The sequence below is a fragment of the Haliotis rubra genome, unplaced genomic scaffold (genome assembly GCF_003918875.1).
Source record: "Haliotis rubra isolate DU_JTF1 unplaced genomic scaffold, ASM391887v1 Scf12, whole genome shotgun sequence".
Taxonomy (NCBI): domain Eukaryota; kingdom Metazoa; phylum Mollusca; class Gastropoda; order Lepetellida; family Haliotidae; genus Haliotis; species Haliotis rubra.
Window position 1 is genome coordinate 4,051,551 of NW_025765114.1, and position 24,371 is coordinate 4,075,921.

The following is a 24,371-nucleotide window of genomic DNA, read 5'->3' on the forward strand; positions in this document are numbered from 1 at the left end:
AAATAGGGTCCACACATTGTACATGTGGGGAATTGAACCAAGGTCTTTGGCAAGATAAGCGAACACTTGAACTACTATGCTCCCCATCACAGTTTTACTAAGGAAGCCATTTTACCTACCCTCAAACATAACCATTATTCATTGATAAATTCTTAAAATAAAATTAATCAATTTTACTTTTCTGATAAATATAATGCCATTTCTTTTCTTTGTCTCCTGTGTTCTTATTACAATGAGCACAAACAAGTGATCTGGTAAGAAGTCAGTAGTTACAGAAGACCATATCACTTACACGCAGTGAGGTTTGAATAGGGAAATGATGCTTCCAGGCTTCTACATGCAGCTTAACTGTAAACCTGTTAAGCCCAAGTTAACAACCTGTTTTAAAGGAAATTTGGATCCAATGCATAAAGAAATTACTGTTCTTTCAAACTTTTCTTAAGTAATTCAAGAGAGGAACCCTTTTTATTACACTTTGGAGAAGATGTTTGTAATCAAAAGTAATATTTATAGAGAAAGCTATTTTAAATTAATCATTGCATTTTCATCACCATGTGTGTCCCTTCTTTGCTTACTTGATGAAATAGAGCAATAGTTGGTCCTGCCAAACATTCACCCATCCTGTGAATCATATCTTTAAGGAAAGGAGCCCATCATATATTTAATATCAATATGGTTTAAGCAGCCTTTCATTGAATTTAATTGTTAAATATAATCCTTGATATGTCTTATGTATGTTTATATTTAATACTGAATGTTTCATGTGAAATATCAAATTAGGTGAGCGACATTCTTGAAAAGATGTCTTGCTAGGTTAGGTTTCGCTAAGGGAGCTTGATTTGAAGCGAGTTCCGACACTGTGCATAACACTGAATTTATACTGAAACTTAAGCATGTTGAGGTGTCCGGGTGAAGACTTTTTTGAAAATAAAATAAATATGCAGTTTGAAATCTTAGGGATGTAATATATGAGATGACAAACATCCTTATCAACTTCTGAAATTTTCAAAAAATTGAGAAAAAAGCTTGTTTCAAATTCATTTCATCACAAATTAGAAAAAATTTAATATTTTCACACCAAAATCTATCAGCGCATATCAAAGACATGCAAGCTCTCAAACTGTCAGAAGGCAAAATCTGTCAAACACCACTTACGACCACCCTTTGCTTCAATTAACGAAAACTCTGACACCATGTCAGGAATAGTGCTCCATCTAAATTACTGCGACGCAAACTATGACTGTCACATGATATCATCTGACCATTACGTCCATCCCGTAATGGCCATATTTGCTCACAAGGAACATCTGGGAATGAATCATGGACGAAAAAGAAAACACTCGGCAACAACATGGACAAACAGGGACGTCACTTTGATGCCAAACCAAAATATTTACTGCAGCCCTCCAAAGGAACCGAAGTGAGACAAGCTGGGCATCTTTGTCCTGTCGCACACAATAACGCTGATGACAGACACTTCAGATTGAACATTGTCAAAACTCCATCCATGTCCCCTAATGCAAACATAACTGACAGATACAATTTCCACAACAGACGATGGGGAAAGACATTCACAATATTTCACAACTTTAAAAGAAAAATCATAAAAGTGATGAACATTGATTGTTGGTAATATGTTAGTGTAAGTGTCCAGAAAACTAATAATCCTCATCTCAAAGTGTTGAATTTTTACATAATACAGTTTGAGCAGAAATGACAAATTACACAATGGCGACACTTTCAGTACCATGGTGAACTTGACACATGAAGATATGTCCATGTAGAACACATGTAATGTACTAATGCTAGCCCCTTAGTCTTGATGTTTATGTCAGGATGCACCAAAACATTCACCTTGACCTACAAACTACAGGCCCAGGGGACCCTAGTTACCAAATCTAAGGGCTTACTGGAACAATGAGGGTCTGGTAAAGTCATGAAATGCTGTTATGTACTGTACTAAAAGACTTGATAATTACTTTAATTACAAGACCTATATTTTGAGTGAGTGAGTGAGTGAGTGAGTTTAGTTTTACGCCACACTCAGCAATATTCCAGCTATATGGCGGTGGTCTGTAAATAATCGAGTCTGGACCAGACAATCCAGTGATCAACATCATGAGCATCGATCTGCGCAATGGGGAAGCCAAGTTAGCGAGCCTGGCCACCCGATCCCGTTAGTCGCCACGTACGACAAGCAAGGGTTACTGAAGGTTCATTCTAACCTTTATTTTGTCAAGTGTGGGTACAATGAACATTACTGTTCATCTTCTTTGATTGGCATTCTAGAAGTTGGGTAGATGAAGAATGAGGACTATTTTTATGGATATACAACTTCTTCATTGTGTATATTACTGTTCATCCCTTAGTTGCAATATGTTTCTTTCTTTCAAGAACTGGGTACAATGAATATCATTCAATCATCACACAAACTACTATGATACTGACTCCATGGGTCATGTTACTTTCTAAGCCCTGAATTCCTGTTTACAATGTTTACAAACATGCAAAGGGGCATTACTTTATACCCAAGATTTGTTTATCTGGAAATCTTTCAATATAAACATTTCATTTCAAAGTGTATAGCTCATGGAATAAGAGTTCCAGGATTACGAGATACCTCAATACATGGATGCTTCATTAATCAAAGTATTATAAAGCAGTAATCAATGGACAAAAATACTTTGCTCTAAGTATTCAATAGCTTTTCAAATAGTCTTTGAATGTAGTGAAACTATGAAAGTGAATTGTGACACAACTGATTGAAATCATATAAAATCAATACTTTTGTTTTGAGCACGTTTTCATCCCTTAATCTGCCATTCTATGGAATATGACTTATCACTGCCCGATTAACACATGTACTGTAGCAGCATGTCAACAAACTACTGCATTTTAAATCTGACCCACAAACAAACCCTATGAGCATAAAGAAAATGTCCTAGATACATGAAATTAATCTAAAATATCTCAGTCCTGGAAAGACGATTCCTTATTGATTAATCAGAAACTCAAAGTAATAAGTCAAATGATCTCAACAAAAAAAATACTGCCAAGCAGATGCCCCAGACAAAATAAATTCAATCTGTCTATGTAAATATCAAACATGAAAAGATTAGACAAATATCACATTAAGAAACATTACACAGCTTAATGACGCAGCCTCAGATTTGATTCCAGAAACCTGACTCTGACAATGCTGTCTCGTGCAGGAAGACTCATTGTTTTCTTTGATCCTCCCCGGCCAAGGGACACCACTCACTTACATCCTGCATGTTCGACAATCACAATGATACAGATTATCTTAGACCTGCGATGTGCCCGTTCATCGAGCCACAGGGCAATCCGAGGCAATCCTCCCCCTCCGCAACCTTACTCACAGGGACAATGGCCGACATCAAAGCAGACATCTTTACAATGAGTATTGGTTGTGCTAAGGAATCACACAACACAATGGGCAAGAATGTGAGCCTTATATTACAAGTTCTGGAGTATTTTGTGTAAGCAAACAGATGCATCTGTTAAAGCAATCATGGTCTTGTTTTGGTGCATGGAGAGCCTTGCAGTGGGCTGTTGAACAGTCTGTGAGTCACAAACTGCCAAAAGAAGAAAATGTCACAAGTTTTGTCGGAACAATGCCGGGAAAAGTAAACAGAGCCTACCAATGTTTCCATAATTACAGTCAAATTAATATCCTTTTTGGGCTGTTGACATTGGGAATTAATGAATGACGTAGCAGTATGGCATTTAAATTCAACTTCAAGGAGGTGTTTATTTTTCAAAAGATATGTTCAGCAGACAAATCAAGGTTGATTGTAATGACAAAGCATATTAAAGACCTCTGAAAACTGGAGACTTTTCTTGAAAGCAAAGAAAAAGTTTGAAAAAAGAACTCAGCAACATAATTTGATGACATTTTCAACAACAAATGACATCATTTTGTTGAATGTGCCACATCTACGATATTCTGCTCAATATTCATTAAACTTTAGGAATGTAACAAGATCTGCTAATTAATTCAGGATCTCTACCATGGTTATTTCGGCCCTGGACCAAAACAAACTTGCAGGTCATCATGGCTAGCTTAACAGTAGTAACATATACTCAGCCCTGCAGGGAAGGAAGAATTTCAATCTGCCTCATGCAACAACAATATAAAGAGACATTAGACAACCAAATACAATGACAAGAAGAAGACCCTTCACTGTAGGGTGTTAGAGGTAAAACCGTAATCTTTGTGAGCCCTGTTGACCAAGCTACTATGGTCAGGTTTAGTAATACTGATTGTGTGTCATCTTGCGCCAAAGGTATTGTTGCTCTTGCTGTCGGTCACTGACTTGTCAAGTGCTGATGATATGATATTATTACATCTTGAATGTTGCTGAACACTGTTTTGTTTGCTTGTTGTTTAACGCTGAACTCAGCAATATTCCAGGTATATGGCGAAGGTCAGTAAATTATCGTGGCTTGAATCTCTGGACCAGACAATCCAGTGATCTACAGCAAGCATCGATCTAGGCAATCAGGTTACGATGACTTCACATGTGTCAACCAAGTCAGCTAGTCTGACCACTGATCCTGTTAGTCGCCTCTTAACGACAAGCCTGGGTTGCTGGAGACCATTTCTAACCCGTATCTTCACGTCAAAAGAGATTGATAATAGGAACTATTACCAATGGGAAGGAGTATTAACAATCATCGACATGAAAATTGTGTCATCAATAAAATCTCACGTAAAATATTATTGTTAAATAATATATTAATTTACACACACTTCCAGTACAACAGCATAAGGTGCCCCCACCCCCACCACCCACCCAGCAAAAGGCGTCCCACACACCCAGTATAAGGTACCCAACAAACCCAGCACAAGGTGCCCCATACAACAAGCATTAACTAACCCACACACCCAACATAAGGTGCCACACACACCCAGTATAAAATACCCAACAAACCCAGCACAAGGTGCCCCATACAACAAGCATTAACTAACCCACACACCCAACATAAGGTGCCCCACACACCCAGTATAAGGTGCCCAACAAACCCAGCACAAGGTGCCCCATACACCAAGCATTAACTAATCCACACACCCAACATAAGGTGCCCAACAAACCCAGCACAAGGTGCCCCATACACCAAGCATTAACTAACCCACACATCCAACATCAGGTGCCCCACACAGCCAGCACAAGGTGCCCCATACACCAAGCATTAACTAACCCACACATCCAGTACAAGGTGCCCCAAACATGCAGCATATGGTGCCCAATACGACCAGCACAAGGTGCCCTACAGGAGGCCAAATAGGAGGCTTCTGCAGAGCTACTGGTTAAAGCTTGCACTTGTTGCCAATGATATTCCTACTGAAATACTGACACCATCTTAAGCCATTCACCAATAACCCTACCTCAGCCAATCCGTTACTCCAATGTGAATATCTCTCGTTGTCGAGATCTGCATCATCATGATGCTCAGGAATGATAGGGTGTGTAACATATCCCTAACAACATAAAGATGCAGGTTTATTGTTTAACAGTGAGAAGTTCCCAATTAACTTTTTGGAGATGAGAAATCAGAAATGCACTGTTCTTGATATCAATCACAGACATGATAATTCACAGGCTGACACCATACAGCTAGACTACTGCAGAGTGGTGTGGTAAACCAAGGTGTATCAGGACATGTATGTCTGTCACACTCCCCACAGAATCACCATAAAGTAACTGCACTGCTACTCATGCTGAGTTTGACACTAATCCTGGTGATGCGCAGTCATTTGATGGCGGGGAACAACAGACTCGGAAATCACCTGATACAGGCAATAAAACACAGACAGCTTAATGTGGCGTAACAGTGACTCATTAGACTCAAACTGAAAAAAAGAACTGCTTCTCGTGTCAATGTAAATCCTGCACATTCATCTCTTCATTGCTAATAATATAGTATTTTTTCCAATTTCCCACCTTTCATGACGCTTACCTTGTTATCCATAAAATGACATGCTTGACAACTAATATTGCATTTATGGAACCAAGGTCTGTGTGCTTAGACGTCTTTAGTATTCTTTGAAAACTTTTGTTTTCAATGAGAAACATGGGGGCGGTGGGGTAGCGTAGTGGTTAAAGCGTTCGCTCATCATGCCGAAGACGCGGGTTTGATTCCCCACATGGGTACAATGTGTGAAGCCCATTTCTGGTGTCCCCCGCTATGATATTGCTGGAATATTGCTAAAAGCAGCATAAAACCCAACTCACTCAATCAATCAAAAATACAAAATCGCCAAAATTCCCTCCTAACTTCTTAAAAAAATGAAAGAATAACTAATCAATTTCAAGTAGCCTAATGAACATTTCTTTATGAGGCAGGCCCAAAATTTACTTTAATATTTATTAGCTTACAAATTTATATAAGTAAACTTAATTCCAGTGTACCACTTGACATTTCTTGGCTCTGTAGCTCCAGTTAGGCAGATACACTCTGGTACGTTTCCCAGCAAAACTAGAAATGGCACGGTGGTTGCCATTTGGTCCCAAAGAAATTGACATGAAAAAGGGTTATAGTAACAGTGCGTAAAATATCAAAGGAAGAAGCAATCTTAGGGCTGACCAGTCCAAAAGAAAAAAGAAATCCATTTTAACTAGCCTCACTTAAATCAGCCAATGTTATGTTCCTTGAACAATACATGTCTTCAAAATATATCTGCATTCATTTTACATAGGTGAGAATCTTTATTAAAAAAATATCAATATCATTATGTGGGATTAACTCAACATGTCAAATTCCAAGAGCTAAGCCAATTTTTGAGCAATTTTTCATTTATTTGAATGGCAAACTTCACTCTATGTAGTGATTTACATATTTAATTTAATATTTCAATAGTGAAAATGGCGGAACAATGATCAATTAAGAATTTCTTTTGCAAAGCTGAGTTGTCTTGAGTGTTGTCTACCTTATTAGATATGACATGGGGTGTATCAATCTGCCAGCAAATCAACATATTCAACAGTCATTTGTATAAATGCTCGGATATTTAAGCAACTAAGGTTGCTGGATAAATCCCGACCTAAAATATGGATTATTAGACATTATCTTTCCATCAGTAAAATCAATGGATAAACTATCAAAATAAACTATGAACATATACATACTACGATATACTCAAGAGTGTGCTGGCAGACTGCCCAAGAAAATAACCCCTTCAAGAAACATGAATTCATGTTGATCTTGGTATAAGGGAGGTAATCCCAGAAAAGCCTGTAACAACTTTCCCAAGCAATGCAGCTAGAGTTATGTCCCTTTCAACTTGTCATGTTTTCCAGAAACCCCAAAACATATATAAGAATTTTTGTTCAAATTAATATCATTGTAAATGGAGTTACTTTTTGCATGAGATATCTGGAAAATACCAAAATACTACAATCTACAGTAATTATAGCTAACTCTCAAAGAAATGGAACACTGTCGAGCACTATTCTGGGCCAGTAAATGAAGACTTTCATCATAGGCTGTTGGATCCTTGTGAAGTTTAAGTCCAGATCTATCTCAACAGGCCCTGTGAATAACAATCACCTAAACCACTATGTCCACAACATAACACCCGAATATGTGATACTTACATACTCCTAACAAAAGTTTACCAATACATTTTGTGAAGCCCTCTACATTGTTCGACTTTGACCAAACGTTTTTAGTGGTCCAAAGGACTAACAAATGCAAAAAATCTACTTGTCCTTTTGGAAAAATACTTCATTCCAAAATAACAAAAGACCACTGGAGCACCATTTATTGAATTTCTGCCCTTTAGAAAATATACTAGACTTAGGTCAGTAGACCAGTGTAAATGTCCAACAATGCACCCGATATATGCACACTCCAAATCACTCGAGGCTTGTCATTCTATTTGTATTGTACAACATATGAATATGTCGGTAGTAATTGTAAGACATGGAGCAGTGACTGCTCAGTATATGGGGTTTCCACCTGTGCAGGTAGTACACTATTCACAGAGGTGTACAGTCGAGCACTGTTGTCTCGATATTTATCGGACCAAGAAACATTATTGAGTTATCCGAACTGCACTTCATTGTGGACATATGTCAATGTACTTCATTCATGTAATTCACCAAAACAATAGATGACAGAAATCAAACTTAGCATTATATACATTTCATGCAGAACGTATAAATAGCATCTTAGTCAACAAATTAGAGATGTATAACCACATTTGTAAAGGAGAATGAGGGCAATTATTATTGATATACAACTTCTTTATTCTGTATAGGCGACATTTCAACATAGATTCTAATGTCGTTAACATAGAATCTACGTCGAAACGTCGCCTATACAGAATAAAGAAGTTGTATATCAATAAAAATTGTCCTCATTCTTCATATCCTCAACTTCTAGAATGCCAATCAAAGAACGCATTTGGTAAGCTACAAACATAATGCCAACAGTTCGGCAGTTCGGACCACAGAAACCATACATGTTTGCACGGTACACTGAAACTAGTAGAACTGATCTCAGCCAATCAGATTCTGACATTCATGTGGTTAGCGAGATCACGAAAATTGTTCATCTTGTTTGGTCAACAAAAGATTTAAAAGGTTCCCAGCAGTTTTAATTTCAAATTATTATCATCAACATCTTGAAACTTGTGGTGGTCTTGCCCATTCATTCCTCAAACATTCCAGCTCAATATAAATGTCAGTCCAACCTGATCCCCAAACAACAAAAATAGTGCAAGTCTGTTTCACAACAGGAAAAGAAAAAGGTGGAAGGATTCCGACCAAACAACTGACCTAAATTAGGCTAATACTTCATTTCCAAAATCGTAATCTTTTCATCTTTATGGCATTTCATTTCAAAAGATTGTAACAAACAGAAGTGAGCTGAAAATGAAAGGTAATTTGGCAAGTTCTGAAGTTGGAGCCACATGCACTCAAAGATAAACACTGACCTGCCAAGAGCTTGTGGTAAACTTGAGATGATGGGACCATAGCCTGCTGCGTTGTCATACAACTCAAACAATGGTGCTGCGACGAGCTTGTAGTTCCTAGGTACTGCGAATAAAGCTGACAACAAAACAACACATCAGATAACAGATACTGAACACGGAAGCCAATAGCTATTTAAGTGTCCGTAGCGGACATGAACAAAAATGTTTGTTGTTTGGTTGAAATTTGACCCTGCCATTAGCAATATTCCAGCTAAATCACAGTGTCACAAACTGTAGAGTCAAGACAGACGAACATGTGGTTGATAGCAAGAGCAACTATCCACACCATCAGTAGCGGCGAAAATATTTCTTTTAAAATGCACATGGAACCTGACACTTCATAATAGTCAACAGTCTGCCAGGGAAGTGTAATCTCCTGAAAATACCAACAGACTACTGCCTAACAGATGCAGATCAGCTAAGAACAGCTTCTTCATCAGTGGAGGAGTGAGTGTGTGAGTGTGTGAGTGAGTGAGCACAGTTTAACACTGCTGACAGCAACATAACAGCAATATTACAACATAATTAGAGTATCCTGCAATAGTCTATCAAATCCGTGTTACGTTGTATTAGCATGTGTGGCAATTTAAGATGACTAGAGTAATAGAGATCAGGGAAGTACTAAGGTGTGACCAGATACAAATGTGTAATGCATGACATCCGTGACATTTTGAGAATGTCCATTGTATAATAATGCAAGATAACATAAAGGTCAGTCTGTTACAGGAGAGCACTTCCTGCTGTGTTTAAGCCCTGTAGGTAGCCATACAACATAAGGGCTTCCTCCTGTGTTAAGCCCTGTAGGTAGCCATACAACACAAGGGTTTCCTGCTGTGTTTAGGCACTGTAGGTAGCCATACAACACAAGGGCTTCCTGCCGTGTTTAGGCACTGTAAGGAGCCATACAACACAAGAACTTCCTGCTGTGTTTAGGCCCTGTTGGTAGCTACACAAACCAAGAGCTTCCTGCTGTGTTTAAGCCCTGTAGGTAGCCATACAACACAAGAGCTTCCTGCCGTGTTTAGGCCCTGTAAGCCAATACACAACACAAGAGCTTCCTGCTCTGTTTAGGCCCTGTTGGTAGCCATACAACACAAGAGCTTCCTGCCGTGTTTAGACCCTGTAGGCCAATACACAACACAAGAGCTTCCTGCTGTGTTTAAGCCCTGTAGGTAGCCATACAACACAAGAACTTCCTGCTGTGTTTAGGCCCTGTTGGTAGCTACACAACACAAGAGCTTCCTGCTGTGTTTAAGCCCTGTTGGTAGCCATACAACACAAGGGCTTCCTGCTGTGTTTAAGCCCTGTAGGTAGCCATACAACACAAGAGGTTTCTGCTGTGTTTAAGCCCTGTAGGTAGCCATACAACACAAGGGCTTCCTGCTGTGTTTAAGCCCTGTAGGTAGCCATACAACACAAGAGGTTTCTGCTGTGTTTAAGCCCTGTAGGCCAACATATAACACAAGAACTTCCTGCTGTGTTTAGGCCCTGTTGGTAGCTACACAACACAAGAGCTTCCTGCTGTGTTTAAGCCCTGTTGGTAGCCATACAACACAAGGGCTTCCTGCTGTGTTTAAGCCCTGTAGGTAGCCATACAACACAAGAGGTTTCTGCTGTGTTTAAGCCCTGTAGGTAGCCATACAACACAAGGGCTTCCTGCTGTGTTTAAGCCCTGTAGGTAGCCATACAACACAAGAGGTTTCTGCTGTGTTTAAGCCCTGTAGGCCAACATATAACACAAGAGCTTCCTGCTGTGTTTAAGCCCTGTAGGTAGCCATACAACACAAGAGGTTTCTGCTGTGTTTAAGCCCTGTAGGCCAACATACAACACAAGGGCTTCCTGCTGTGTTTAAGCCCTGTAGGTAGCCATACAACACAAGAGGTTTCTGCTGTGTTTAAGCCCTGTAGGCCAACATATAACACAAGAGCTTCCTGCTGTGTTTAAGCCCTGTAGGTAGCCATACAACACAAGAGGTTTCTGCTGTGTTTAAGCCCTGTAGGCCAACATATAACACAAGAGCTTCCTGCTGTGTTTAAGCCCTGTAGGTAGCCATACAACACAAGAGCTTCCTGCTGTGTTTAAGCCCTGTAGGTAGCCATACAACACAAGAGGTTTCTGCTGTGTTTAAGCCCTGTAGGCCAACATATAACACAAGAGCTTCCTGCTGTGTTTAAGCCCTGTAGGTAGCCATACAACACAAGAGGTTTCTGCTGTGTTTAGGCCCTGTTGGTAGCCATACAACACAAGAGCTTCCTGCTGTGTTAAGCCATGTAGGCCAACATATAACACAAGAGCTTCCTGCTGTGTTTAAGCCCTGTAGGTAGCCATACAACACAAGAGCTTCCTGCTGTGTTAAGCCATGTAGGTAGCCATACAACACAAGAGCTTCTTGCTGTGTTTAAGCCCTGTAGGTAGCCATACAACACAAGAGCTTCCTGCTGTGTTAAGCCCTGTAGGCCAAAATACAACACAAGAACTTCCTGCTGTGTTAAGCCCTGTAGGCCAACATACAACACAAGCACTTCCTGCTGTGTTTAAGCCCTGTAGGCCAACATACAACACAAGAGCTTCCTGCTGTGTTTAAGCCATGTTGGCAGCCATGTAACACAAGAGCTTCCTGCTGTGTTTAAGCCATGTTGGCAGCCATGTAACACAAGAGCTTCCTGCTGTGTTTTAAGCCCCACAGACAACCATGCAAACATGCAAACTTGTGCGTGACTGCAGAAAATATAAATAAAATAAAACTAGCAAAATGAAAGTTAATGTAAACGGAACATTCAAGAACACTAAACAAAAACAGAACTGAAACTAATGAGGGGCCAGAAATGCGAAACGTGAAAAGATTTCTTTCATGCTATTCCTGTTTGGGGAAAGTTATATGTGTTGCACAGGCATATAGTTTTCAGAAAATAGTTCTACTTTATTATGTCATTTTCTGCTTAGCTCCAAATTACATCACATATTCCTGTTTTCTGTTCTGCATATTAATTCTCCTTTCAACTTTCTCTTTTTCCTTCTGTTTCCATGGTAGCAGGCCATGAATTAAAAAAAAAGCTGCTGTAAATCCACAATAGTGAGTGACCATATATTGCAGTTTTAACTTCTACTTTAGGTATTCATGGTAACATATCCATCAAGTTTCTTTTTTCCTTTTTTCAAGTAACCATAGTAATGTCTCTGTGTAATTATCACCTATCTTCATGTAGCCATGATAACTATCAAATATTACATGCTGCATTTTCAATCATCTTGACAGTATAATAAAAGGTTGTTATGTGTCCTCTGTCTGTCCAATTTTAATTTGACCTAACAAAATAGGAGTCTGTCAATAATACATTTTAAGGGGTTTTATCGGGTCTTGTTCTGTATTGTAAGATTTGGTTATTATTTCAATTATAGGACCTTCAATTTCTCATCAACAATGGATACAATGAACATCATTGTGTGCCCATGGGAATGCTGCATAATATTTTTTCTGCATCCATTCTATACAGAAAGTGCCTTCCTGTGCCACAAAAAGACCTGTCCATGATCATAGGCCACGAATCATAGGCCACGAATCACATGCTATGTTTTAAAGCATCTTGCCTACGAAGGAAAGGGTGCTGCAGTTGTGTATTTATCAGCTGGTACAGTACAACCAAAAATGTTTGAGAATTTCAAGATTGTAATTTTTATTTTATTTTTCACTCATCACTCACTTATTAAATGTGAATATTAGCAGAACATAACTCCAGATTCAAAGACAGGTGAACAGTTAGTATTTTGTCAAGTCACCATGGGCAGCAATCCAGGCTTCAATGCGGCGGGGCATACTACTGACTGACTGAGTTTAGTTTTACGCCGCTTTTAGCAATATTCCAGCAATATCACGGCGGGGGACACCAGAAATGGGCGGGGCATACTACTGATCAAAGAAGATAGAAAGTCGTGGTCCATGCTGTCCCAATATCAGACCATCTCTTCTTTCATTTCAGCAATATTTATCAGATATTTCTTATTGACACTTTCCTTCATAAGTCCCCAAACATTTTCTATTGGATTTAGGTCAGGGCTATAGCTTGGCCAATCTAATAATGTCATATTTGGTCCGAAACCAGGCCTGTGAATGCTTTGAACGATCTTATGGGTCATTGTCCTGCTGGAAAATCCAAACATTTCCATAGAACATGTGAGCAGATGGAAGTAAATGTCCCTCGAGAATATCTCACTGTTCATATTCCCTTCAATACACAGAGGAGCGATGCCCTAACACAGATATGCCACCCCACACGTTAAATTTCGGACTGTACTTTGGGCGCTGATACAAAGGTTTTTCAGTTTGTTTGGTCCAGAATTTCAGTGTATTAGGAAACAGCCACACAGAACTTTCATTTGAGAAAATCACATTGTCCCAGTTAAAATTTCTATGCTGTAAGCACCAGTTCAACCTTCACCCCTTTTGTTCAGGTAACATGATCGGTGATGGAATTTCTCGACTTTTCTGCCAACCCATTGCATGCAGCTCAGTTCTAATTGTCTCCTTACAGACAGCCACAGTTCCTCTATCAATCATATCCAGCCTTAAGTTTTCTAAACTCCTTCGTTTGTTTTAGAAACAAGAATACCAAGCTGCCTCCTGTCACCGACAGTCAACTTTCTGGGCCTACCTGCGCCTCCCTGGTGCTCAATGCCATATCCATTTGCAATATTTTTCAAAACACGATAAACAGTGGACAAAGGGATGCCTGTTCTACTTGAAATCACTTTAGCTGATCTGAGGTCCTTGTTATAATACTCTAAAATCAACTTCCTCTTCTCTAAATCATCCATACTGAAATCACTGAAAATGTCGTCTGCTAGCAAGTAAACAAAGGGGGATAACTCTTCACAAATTAATGAAAAAGGATTAATGGAGTTGTCTCTCTTGAATGAAACAAAGCACTTGATAGCTGGTCAAGGTTGTTTATACTAGAAATCCAATTAAACATATTCCTAAAATTCTCAATAATTTCTGGTCATACTATATATATCCCTCGTTAACTGCTAAGAACTACATGCTGAGTTTCAAGCACCTCACCAATAGAAGAAGAGGCTGCTGCCATGGTGAGGTCAGTGTCAGGTACCTGTGTAAGGAGGATGTGAAACCTAATGTACATACCTTGGGCCGGCAGTTGCACCAAGCATAAGCTTTTGTGTTCTTTGGGTCTGGTTATATGAGGTGGCACAAAGGGGTACTGCGAGACAAGAAAGCAAACTAAAGTCAAGCGCCATGTGAAAGAAGAAATGCCACCTGTCTTACCTTTCTCTGGTAATTGTACCAAGAATAACCATTTGCGTTCTTTTGGCTTAGTAACATGTGCGGGCACATACGGGTACTGTTAATGAACAAAGGGGTCAAGGCATTGGAAACAAGAAACAATCAATTACTTCTATTACTCAAAAATGCATCAGCATGGACAATTACTACTCTAACTGGTTCATGATATCCAACAATCATAAGTGTATGAAACAAGAACTGTAAGTCAGAATTCAGCTTCATAAATGCAGTGTGAAAAATGGCTGTTTTCTCCTTGTGTAATGCTCTGGCCTGTACATACGTTGATTACACAATGCCAATACATACTTGTTTTCTGAGATACTGGTACAGTGAAACCTGTCTAAACCGGTACCCCACGGGACCGAAATAAAATGCCGGTTTTTCCCCGCGCAATCACTACTTCCTGATTATCTGGCGTGCCATTATTTATCTCAATTTTGAGGTATTTTAAGGTACAATTCAATGTAATAAGCCTCTGTATTGGAAATATATCTGTGAAATGCATTCACCTCTACTAAGCCACAACATCATTTATAATTATAACTGTGACAAATCATTAAGGAGAGATGTTTAAGTCAGGATTTTTTACTGAAATTTGTGGATTTCAGGATAAGTATTGACCTCTGACTAGGTCTAGATAAATCCCTGACAACATATCTGTAAGAATATTCCACAAAATACCCCACATGAAACATTACACCTGTACAGTTACGTTGAAACTATTTCACACACTGCACAAATGACTCCTTTATCTGACTTAAGATTCTACACTCCAAAAATATTGCAAACATTCTAACATAAAAAGATTCTTCAGTTTCAAGGTAATAAACTCAGTAAAGTAATGTCTGATGTATTCAACAAGTTCAAAGAATAGACTTGAATGTTGTTATAAAATTTCTGTGATAAGAATCAGGTTGCCTTCACAACATTTACCCTGTTTACAGGACCCTACAATTTGAGCTACATGGTAATACTACACTTTTACATAGCTATACAACAAACACAGTTGTTTTGTTTAAAACTAACAATTACACAACTACTTCAGCTGATTATTCAACATGCTTCACCTGTGGGGGTTCGAAGTTTGGTCTCCACCAGTTGCCAATTGTGTCTTCAATCAACCAGTCCATAGGGGCTCCATCCTGCCTCCCAAGCGTCTGCAACAGACATGAAGGAGTGAGTGAGTGAGTGAGTTTAGTTTGACACCGCACTCAGCAATATTTCAGCTATATGGCGGCAGTCTGTAAATAATCGAGTCTGGACCAGACAATCCAGTGATCAACAGAATGAGCATCGATCTGCGCAGTCGGGAACCGATGACATGTGTCAACCAAGTCAACGAGCCTGACCACCCGATCCCGTTAGTCGCCTCTTACGACAAGCATAGTCACCTTTTGAAATTTAAAAATTAAGCCTTGGATCAGTCCCTTATCTTGTACCCCCATTGTGTATACTACTACTGAGGTGCATGCAAAATTTGATGAAAATCGGTCAAATAGTTTCTGAAATATGGACTTTTAAGTGAGCATGGGGTCGTTCGGGAAAAAGGCTCGGGTCGCCTCGGGGGTGGTTGCTCCTCCTAGCGCTGTGGGTGGACGAGTCTCGGCTTGGTGTACGGATGGCTGGCTGGCTGGCTACATTAAGCAGAAAAATAGGCATGCAAAACTGATAAAAAATCATGACGAGAAACTATCATCACACGGTGGGTGATGTGTAAGGGACTGTGTCGTGAGGTACGATCATCAACTCCTCTCTGACGAATGCTCGCGGCGGTCCGTCTTTCTAGTAGTACAAGTTCGGTTCCTCGTCTACGTTGTACGTTTTCAGGGACCATATCGGATCGGTGGCGAGTTTTCTGCTGTCTCCCTCGTATTCTCCCGGCTGGTACAAGTACCTAACGCTGACCCGGTCAGGTAATGTTTTCACTGTTTTATAGCAACGTGCCGCTGCCGACAACGATTCGACAGATTTCATTTTGATGGCTTTGACGGGTCTCTTGACCACGAGTCTGGTGACTTCGTTGTTGATGACATCCACCACTCGCGGTAAGCGTACGACCCATTCCATGTTTCTGTTTTTGGGATCCATTAAATCCTGCAAGTACTGATGAGGGAACAGACGTTTGGCTAAGGTGTGATTGAATCTCTCGACTATGGCTTGGCTACAGTGAGCTCCTGCCACACCTCGTTTCACCTGGACTTTGTGCTTGGCCAGCAGTTGTGACACGGGTCCCATGAACTCGCGTCTGGGATCGATTTGCAGGCAGGCCAAGCGACTGCGTTTGTATATGCGTTCTAAGCTTTGGCGACTTCGTTCGAATCTTTGGTCATCAACGGTTTGGCTTCCTTGTAGCGACTGGCTGACGTCAGCGACTGTCAGGGCCTACTTGTAGGTTTTACGCCTCACCCTGTCGTGAGGTAGAAATAGGAGGTCGGCTTGGTGAACGCGATTCGGCATTGAAATGTCAAATTTTCTTCTCGGGATGTACCGAGGCACCGGCAGGTAAACTTGCCAGATGGCTTGTTTTTAAGCCAAGCTTTGGCAACGTCTTCCGAGACTAGCGGCTTTGGCGTCCTCGCCTTTCCAGTACCCGTGTGGGCTGTAATAAATTTTCTCCATGATGTATGTATTACGTGCGTTTTAATTATTTAATATGTGCATGTGACCTACGCCGTAAGTGGTGACTCCATCGATGGCGATCCGTCGTTTCATGTCCATGGGTGACAGCGAGGTCTTGTTGATTCTCAGTCCGTCGCTTCTCAGCATGTTCATTTGGTGTTTGAACGTTTTATTCTTGAACAGGGCTTCCTTGAATCTGGCGTGCTTGATGTGTTTTTTCACCACATGTTTTTTCACGCCTTTCGTCTTTCAGATTTCGGCGGCGGCGGCTTTCTTGATGGAATACATCTTGGGTCTCAAGCCGACGTATTCCGCAAAGTGTGTGCCTCCGCATTCATCCTTTATCTTGCCGAGCACTCTTTTTTGACTTGGCTGTGCATAGGGTGATCTTTAGGGTAGTCGCTGGTGTCATATAGGTGCATGTGTTTCTTCATGTCCTCGTACACGTCCTTGGTGCGAATTTCCATTAGCAGGGAATCCGTGTCCGTGTACAGCACTTCGCACCTGTCGCCCTACTGCTTTTTCAGCTTGTTGTTAGTAGAAATCGTAAATCAAGTGTTTGGATAATTCGAGGATTCTCATCCTCACGTAAACAGGCCGGTTGAATTTGATGTGGCTTTTGTTCATGTGCAGCGCTGCCAAAGCGTCGTCGAATATCTCGCTTCGGTTGAACGCCGGGCTGGCAATAAGTTTCCTGAGTTTTTCTTCCTCGCTGGATCTGACTAATTTCACGTTAACGCGTTTTCTCAAATTCTCCATCGTCTTGCCGAACACCAAGTTGTTCATGAGCTTGTACAAGTTTTTTCGAGTCGCTCGTGGCTTGTTTTTGCAAGTCCATGTTCAACCGAATGTAAGGCTCCATCCATTGACTTTGAACGAACTGGAGCGCCCTGTGTATTTTCGTGAGTTTCATTCCAAGTGATAAGTACAGATGCAGATTACGATAGTGAACGATGTATTTCGTTTTGTTCATCAAGTTCAGCACAAGTTTTTCGACGTTGACCGTCGGCTTTTTGTTTCCCAGCAAGTTTTGTTGATATTCGGACATCCAATCCGGGTTCACCGTCAATCGTTCGGGTGCTAGGTAAGAAAGAGGATGTGTTTGATCGGTTTGCCGGGGGTCGTGACCGGGAACATTCTTGTTGTTGCCTTTCGCATATCGCTTGGATGCCATGGAAATCCCGCCTCGTAGGCCTTGCCTCCATGAACAGGTGCATGTCGTAATCCGTCAGTAGTTTCAGTTTCACACCGGTCTTTTTCAACAAGGCGTCCAAAGAGAGACCGGGGAAGGAGACGCCACGCTGGGCCCAGGCCGTACTGTTTCGAGCACGTTTTTCTGAATATCTCAAACACGTCGGCCAGCAGCAGCACGTCCGTTTTCAAGGACAGGTCATGGTAGTCGCCCAAATTCTTGCAGCCCAGTTTGTCCCATACACTAATCACGTGTGCGTGATGATCCTGAGAGATATTGGAATCGGTCAAGTTGCTGTAAAAGCGGTATATGGGAGGCAATCGCGTCATCGAACCTGGACCAGCCGTCCATGTATTCGTAGGGGTAGACTCCCTTCCTCAGCAGCAGAGGTCGAGTCTCGGCATTGGTGTATCGATTGGTGATGTTGAAGTCGTTCAGGTCGTTGGCGTTCACCAGACTGTCTAGAGACAGGAGGAACTGAACGCTGTCGATAAATCTCAGACTGTCTAAGGAGAAGGAGATGTATTTTTCCATGTTGTTGGGGATGCACGTTATTTTGCTGTCGACTTTCGAGATGCCCTGCATAATCAAGTGGGAATGGTACCCGTGAAGGTTGTGAAACACGACGGGGATTTTGATGGTGTTGGGATCGATTCTGAGCTTCAGGTTGCATGAGTTGTGAGTGGTGCTTCTGTACCTGCCGGTGACGTGACAGTGATCTCTCACGACATCCCCGTTCAGGGGTTCGATGCACACGTTGCAATTCTTAGCCTTCTTATGAGTGAGTTTATCTTTCGGATCTAGTTCGAATTCACTGCAAACGTGTTTGTACGCACGTCTACCGTATGGATTGTTTACGACATTCCACGCCTTGTCCTGCGGAATCGGGGTGCTGATTTCTTTCAGGATACGTCTGATCTGGTAGTACACGTGAAACCAGAACACAGACCGAAACCCGGTCGTCACGCACCACACGGCGAAATTGAATTGATTCTGCCAGAACTGCATTGGGTTGTGGAACCAAGCGTGTACCGTTTTCACATTTGTGATCGAAAACCCGTAATTTTTAAACACGATGATGAACCCAACTATGAAATGTAAACCATCCTTTGCATCGACCACAATACTCGGTTGCGTGAGATCGGTAGCACTTATATTATCACTCTTATAAAACACTCCCGGTTTGTACTTTTTCAATATGTATGTGACGCCCGGGAATCAATATGTATGTGGGAATCGCAGCGTCTGTTCAACTGCTGCACGCGTTCGATAACACGTCTGGTCAGCTCGAAAGTCGCGCTCTGCAAGTTATCACCTACTACCCGCGATGGACCAACATCAACGGCAAAAACAACAGGCTATTCGTCAATAACACCCGCAACCAAATAACGGACGGCTATTACAGCGTGCACTCGCTCAACGAAGAAATCTTCAAACCCGTGTGGGAGCCGAACTCAAAATGAACGAGTCGAACGGCACGGTCATGTTAGCCAGGGCACTTGGGGACACGCGGGGATTGATCTGCCCGGTGAGGAAAACACCTTGTACGCCATGAGCGCCCGAGACACACACACTGAGACTCACCCACAGCGCTCGCTCAATGCTACCGAGATGGCAGCAATCGACCCGGGGAACGGCACGGTCATGTTAGCCAACAACGAAAAAAACGACTTGAGACTCAGTCGGCCGTTGGCTAAAACACGAGAAAGACATACCACCGGAAACCACCGTAAAGGCACGAAATTACCTGATCTCATTCCGTATCGCAAAAGGTGCATTCATCTCGATCAGCTGAGCACGACCGACAACGTTCAAGGCGAACGACCTTCCACACTGCCGAGAGCCGTGCCAGTGAAAACGGAAAAGTACAACGACAGCAGAACGGAATCGTTTTCGTTGCGGCATTACAAGATATTAATCCGAGGCAACATCACGGAATTGAATATACCGGTTTTAGACGTTAAACACGATACCGTTAGTATAGGATATCTTAGCGCGACTCTGCACATACGACAATGACGGAGTCTCATGGTCCAGGAACACGCGTTATAAAATGCGCCAACATAGCGATCTCCGACCTCGGGGACACGCGCGGATTCGACGGCAAACTGTATGACTTGCAACTGAAAAACGCGTCGAACTGCCACCCGCTGGTGGTGGTGGTGGTGGCAACGACCTAGGCGATTTCGTTGATACCGAAGGAGCGGTCAACAACACTCGTACGACCTGATCCGCTACGACAAGGACGAATGGACGATAACCCCAGCGCTTCGCGGCAGGCTGTGCCACCTGGACGACGTCGAGACCACGGACGTCTCCAGAAACATGCAGTACACTCCCATCTTCAACGACGACAACAAATGGGTATTAGCGCATCCCAAATCGACTGGAATTTCAACATCACGCTCGTTTTCACGGACAACAACGCAAAACGCAGTGTGATCGTCAGCACGTCGAGGCAAAGAGTAGCCCACATGCTGTCGAGCAAACCCAGGACGCAAAACGTGGGATTGCTGATGGTGTCTGAATTCGACAGTGTGGTAGATGTCCTGGAAAATCTGCCAGCAAAATCCACGCTGTACATCAAAGTCTACCTCGGCGAACCGCCATCGGTGCATAAAGTCGTTGAAATCGTGAAAGAGATCAAACTCTGCTGGGCCAAACAACAACAATACCAAGTTTGCTCCGTTTACGTGCGGGTGAACGTTAACGCCTACACCAGTTTGCAGGGAGTCACCGTGACCGTGGAAGACACGTTATCGCTCACAAAAAATTTCATACTCAATATACATCTCATGGGTTTAAAGTGCACGTCTGAGGAATTATCCGATAACCAATTGAAAACCATTTCGTAATTTTGTATAAAACAACCGATGAACAACCATCATCCCAACGTAACACTAGCCGATCTCGGGGACACGCGGGGATTCAATCTGCCCGGCGAGGAAAACACCTTGTACTTCATGCACTTAAAAGACAACGTATACAAGCGGGTGTCACTAGCAGACTTCAAACAGCCTGACTGGTTGATCGACATGACCCTCACCTCACCCCACATATCTTTTAAAAACAATGGTTACGTCTCCAAAATTACAAACAACCACGCTCACTGACTCTAAAATCTCTGAGGAAGAGTTTTGTTTGGTGCTATCAGAAATTGCAAAAATATCATAGAATGAAACAAAAGATTCGGACCAAATCTCATAAAAACGCCATCATTTGCGAAGACGAGAAAAATAAATTCATAGAACAAGGGAAGAAACAGGCCCGACAAGCTTTCATTACAACCAAACAAATCATAGGAGATTCACAATAAACTGTTTCGCGGACATCAACATAACGTAGCCAGCCACATCAGCAAGCTGTAGGTCAATAGCCGAGCCGAGACACACACACTGCAACTCGCCCACAGCGCTCGCTCAATGCTACCGAGACGGCAGCGAGTCGACCCGGGGGAACTGCCGAGATATGCGGTATGATTTAGTGGAAATCAACATAACGTTGCCAGCCAGCCAGCCAGTTGTACAAGCCGAGCCGAGCCACACACACTGCAACTCGCCCACAGCGCTCACTCGGTGATACCCAGACGACGACCCCGGGAGGAAACTGCCGAGAGATGTGTTTCATTCACTTTCAGACATCTGCCTCGCTAGTCAGACGGCCGTGCATCATCATCACAGCCGAGAGCCACACACATTTATACTCGTCCACGCCACTCGCTCAAAGCAACCCCCGAGACGGTAGAGAGGTGATGACTTCCGAGACCTGCGTTTCATTCAGCTAAAAACACCTCTCGCCTCGATAATATATAGCTAGTACGGCAATATGTTGGATCGTTAGCCTTTCGCCAGACCGACCCCATGCTAAAAAAAAGTGATTATTGCCTAAACTATTTGACCGATTTTCGTGAAATTTTGCATGCATCTCGGCAGATGGTTATGCTATAGCAAAACAGCATTGGGAACACTCTCAATGACTTCATTAGATTAATTAAGACTTAATTACGACAAAAAGTTGGACATTTTTGCCTTTTCCCAACCGACCCCATGCTCACATAAAAGTCAATATTTCAGAAACTATTCGACCGATTTTCATCAAAGTTTGCATGCCCCTAAGTTGTATAAGGACCTGGTCCTGTACCACCATTGTGTATACTACTTCACGGGTCCCTAAGAACTGAGACAGCATATGGTAGTCCTCACCTCTGTCAGTAACCGCTTGAGACCATCGACCTGATCCTCCCCTGGGTTCAGTTCTCCTCCAGGTCTGTTAAAGCACGAAGATTAACACTTAAACAGGTCTTAAAAAGTACATACAAACCTGACAATATACAACCAACCCAATACATGATATGACAACCTTTGTGATGATTCATTTTTTAGTTGCCACCATTTTGTAGTCATGAATACAGGGGAGATAACAATGTAAAGAACATTCACTTCCACATTTTCATGGTTTAGTCAATCAACCTAAGGGAAACATCATGAGTTACCGTGGATAATGCATTGATTTTAGGTTAAATGATACCAAAAAAAATTAAACTTGTTATATTGTTTTTCCCAATGCAGTCAGACCTCGTTAATACGAACACTTTGGTTTTTTAAAAAAAACGTTCGGATAGTGAAACGTTCGTACTGCTGAAACCACAGTATATGCACCGAGTTACTTCCCCTTGATATCTTTCCTTACTATCGAGACTCTGAGGTCAGAGATGAAGCCTATATGTTTATGAAGGAAATTATAAGCTTGTAAAACGTTATTGCTACTACATCCCATACACCATTTAAAAGATCTAATCCTACTGTTGATAAATATGAAGTTTATTTTTATAATGTTATTAAAAAACTATGGCGATTTTTTTCCATTTGAGACAAGAAATCGCTACCTATACGTAAATTATGGATTTTATTCATTAGTTTATTCAATTTACATCGTTACTTTGCTCTTTGACAATGCTATTGTGGACCCGCTGCCGAAGTATGTGTCCGAGAATCGTTTTCAATAACATTGCGAAAAATAGTTTATAATTTTAATTCGGACCGAAGCATATATTTCTGGATTGAAGTCTTTCCCAAACAGCGTGTTCGTCGAAATTTCCCTATCACTTATGATAAAGGGATCAAAGGGATGAGTCGCTAAGTCGCTAAACAAACAACGTGTCACTTTGGGTGGACCAGTCAGCAGCGCGGTCAACTTCAATCGTTCGGATTAACGCAGCTGTTAACAACTTAATTAGTCCAATCCGTTCCGACTGACCAGCGTTCGGAGGCGGAAGCTGAATCATCGGACTAACGAGGTGTCAATTATATACAATATATAGGGAGATGATTTGGTGCCCGGTGAGTAGCGTTCGGAAGTCGGGGGATTCGGATTAACGAGGACCGGATTACCGCGGCCTGACTGTATACCAGAACAGTGAAAAACATTGCACTATTGTTCACAGATTGCAGATTACAAATCGTTGTGTCCATCATACACATGTTGTTAAGCAGATTCTGGATATTAGCTGCGTGATGTAAAACACACAGAATACAGATTCTCTCATGTTAGAGTGAAAGAAGATTAATTTGTAGTGACATGAATCAGTTATTATCATTATAACATTTTACAGTCAATTTCCCAAGAAACTACAAATCACAATATCAACAGCTTGTAAAGATCTGTATTAAATGAACATCACACGGTGTAAGAAAAGCTGACTTGGCAAGAAACCAACAGGTAACAATTTGTCTAAATGTAGCTGTTTGGAATCTTCTACTATCGAACTACACAAAAAAGCAATGCTTTTGTCTAATTTGTCTGACACTTACAGTTTGAAGAAAGTAGTTCCAAGCTGCAGGAGTAGAACATGAGGTAGGCCATGTTCGTGTACAATGAGCACCCCCTCCACAGAGCGACGCATGCCGATCTTTTCAAACTCCTCCCTCATCCGCTGGAAGCGCGCTGGCACCGAGCTGTCCTTCTCATACAGAGGCTCCTTCGTTCCAAATGTGTAATTGTTGAGTGGATACCTGAAACAGAAGTCCATTAAGTTGAACGAGACTATGACTGAAGACGTATAACAGACTTAAAAGACCAAATGACATGAAATAATACATGACATGGTGTATATTGTATCAGTAAAAAAAATGTCACCCCAATATGATGACAAATCATGTGCACAGTGGTCAAAACAGTTGTCTGCCTGCTGACCAGAGGCTAGTGACCTGGATTACAAACTATTCCATAAAGATGGACTGACTGAACAGAAGATTCACAT

At 41.7% G+C, this 24,371-nt stretch overlaps 1 protein-coding gene across 2 annotated transcripts in view; it reads right to left on the reverse strand.

Annotated features, from left to right (window-relative positions):
* Positions 1 to 24,371, reverse strand: part of LOC124262887 (cleavage and polyadenylation specificity factor subunit 5-like) — a 61,020-nt gene that overhangs the window by 30,190 nt on the left and 6,459 nt on the right. The window contains exons 2-6 of one of the 2 annotated variants that reach the window (XM_046697484.1): positions 23,923 to 24,123; positions 22,315 to 22,378; positions 15,369 to 15,458; positions 14,143 to 14,218; positions 8,963 to 9,077 (exon numbers count right to left, since the gene is read on the reverse strand). In XM_046697484.1, the coding sequence (XP_046553440.1) occupies positions 8,963 to 9,077; positions 14,143 to 14,218; positions 15,369 to 15,458; positions 22,315 to 22,378; positions 23,923 to 24,123 (546 nt within the window). Of the gene's footprint in view, positions 1 to 8,962; positions 9,078 to 14,142; positions 14,219 to 14,283; positions 14,360 to 15,368; positions 15,459 to 22,314; positions 22,379 to 23,922; positions 24,124 to 24,371 lie in introns of both variants that reach the window. The other variant, XM_046697475.1, reaches the window with a different exon arrangement.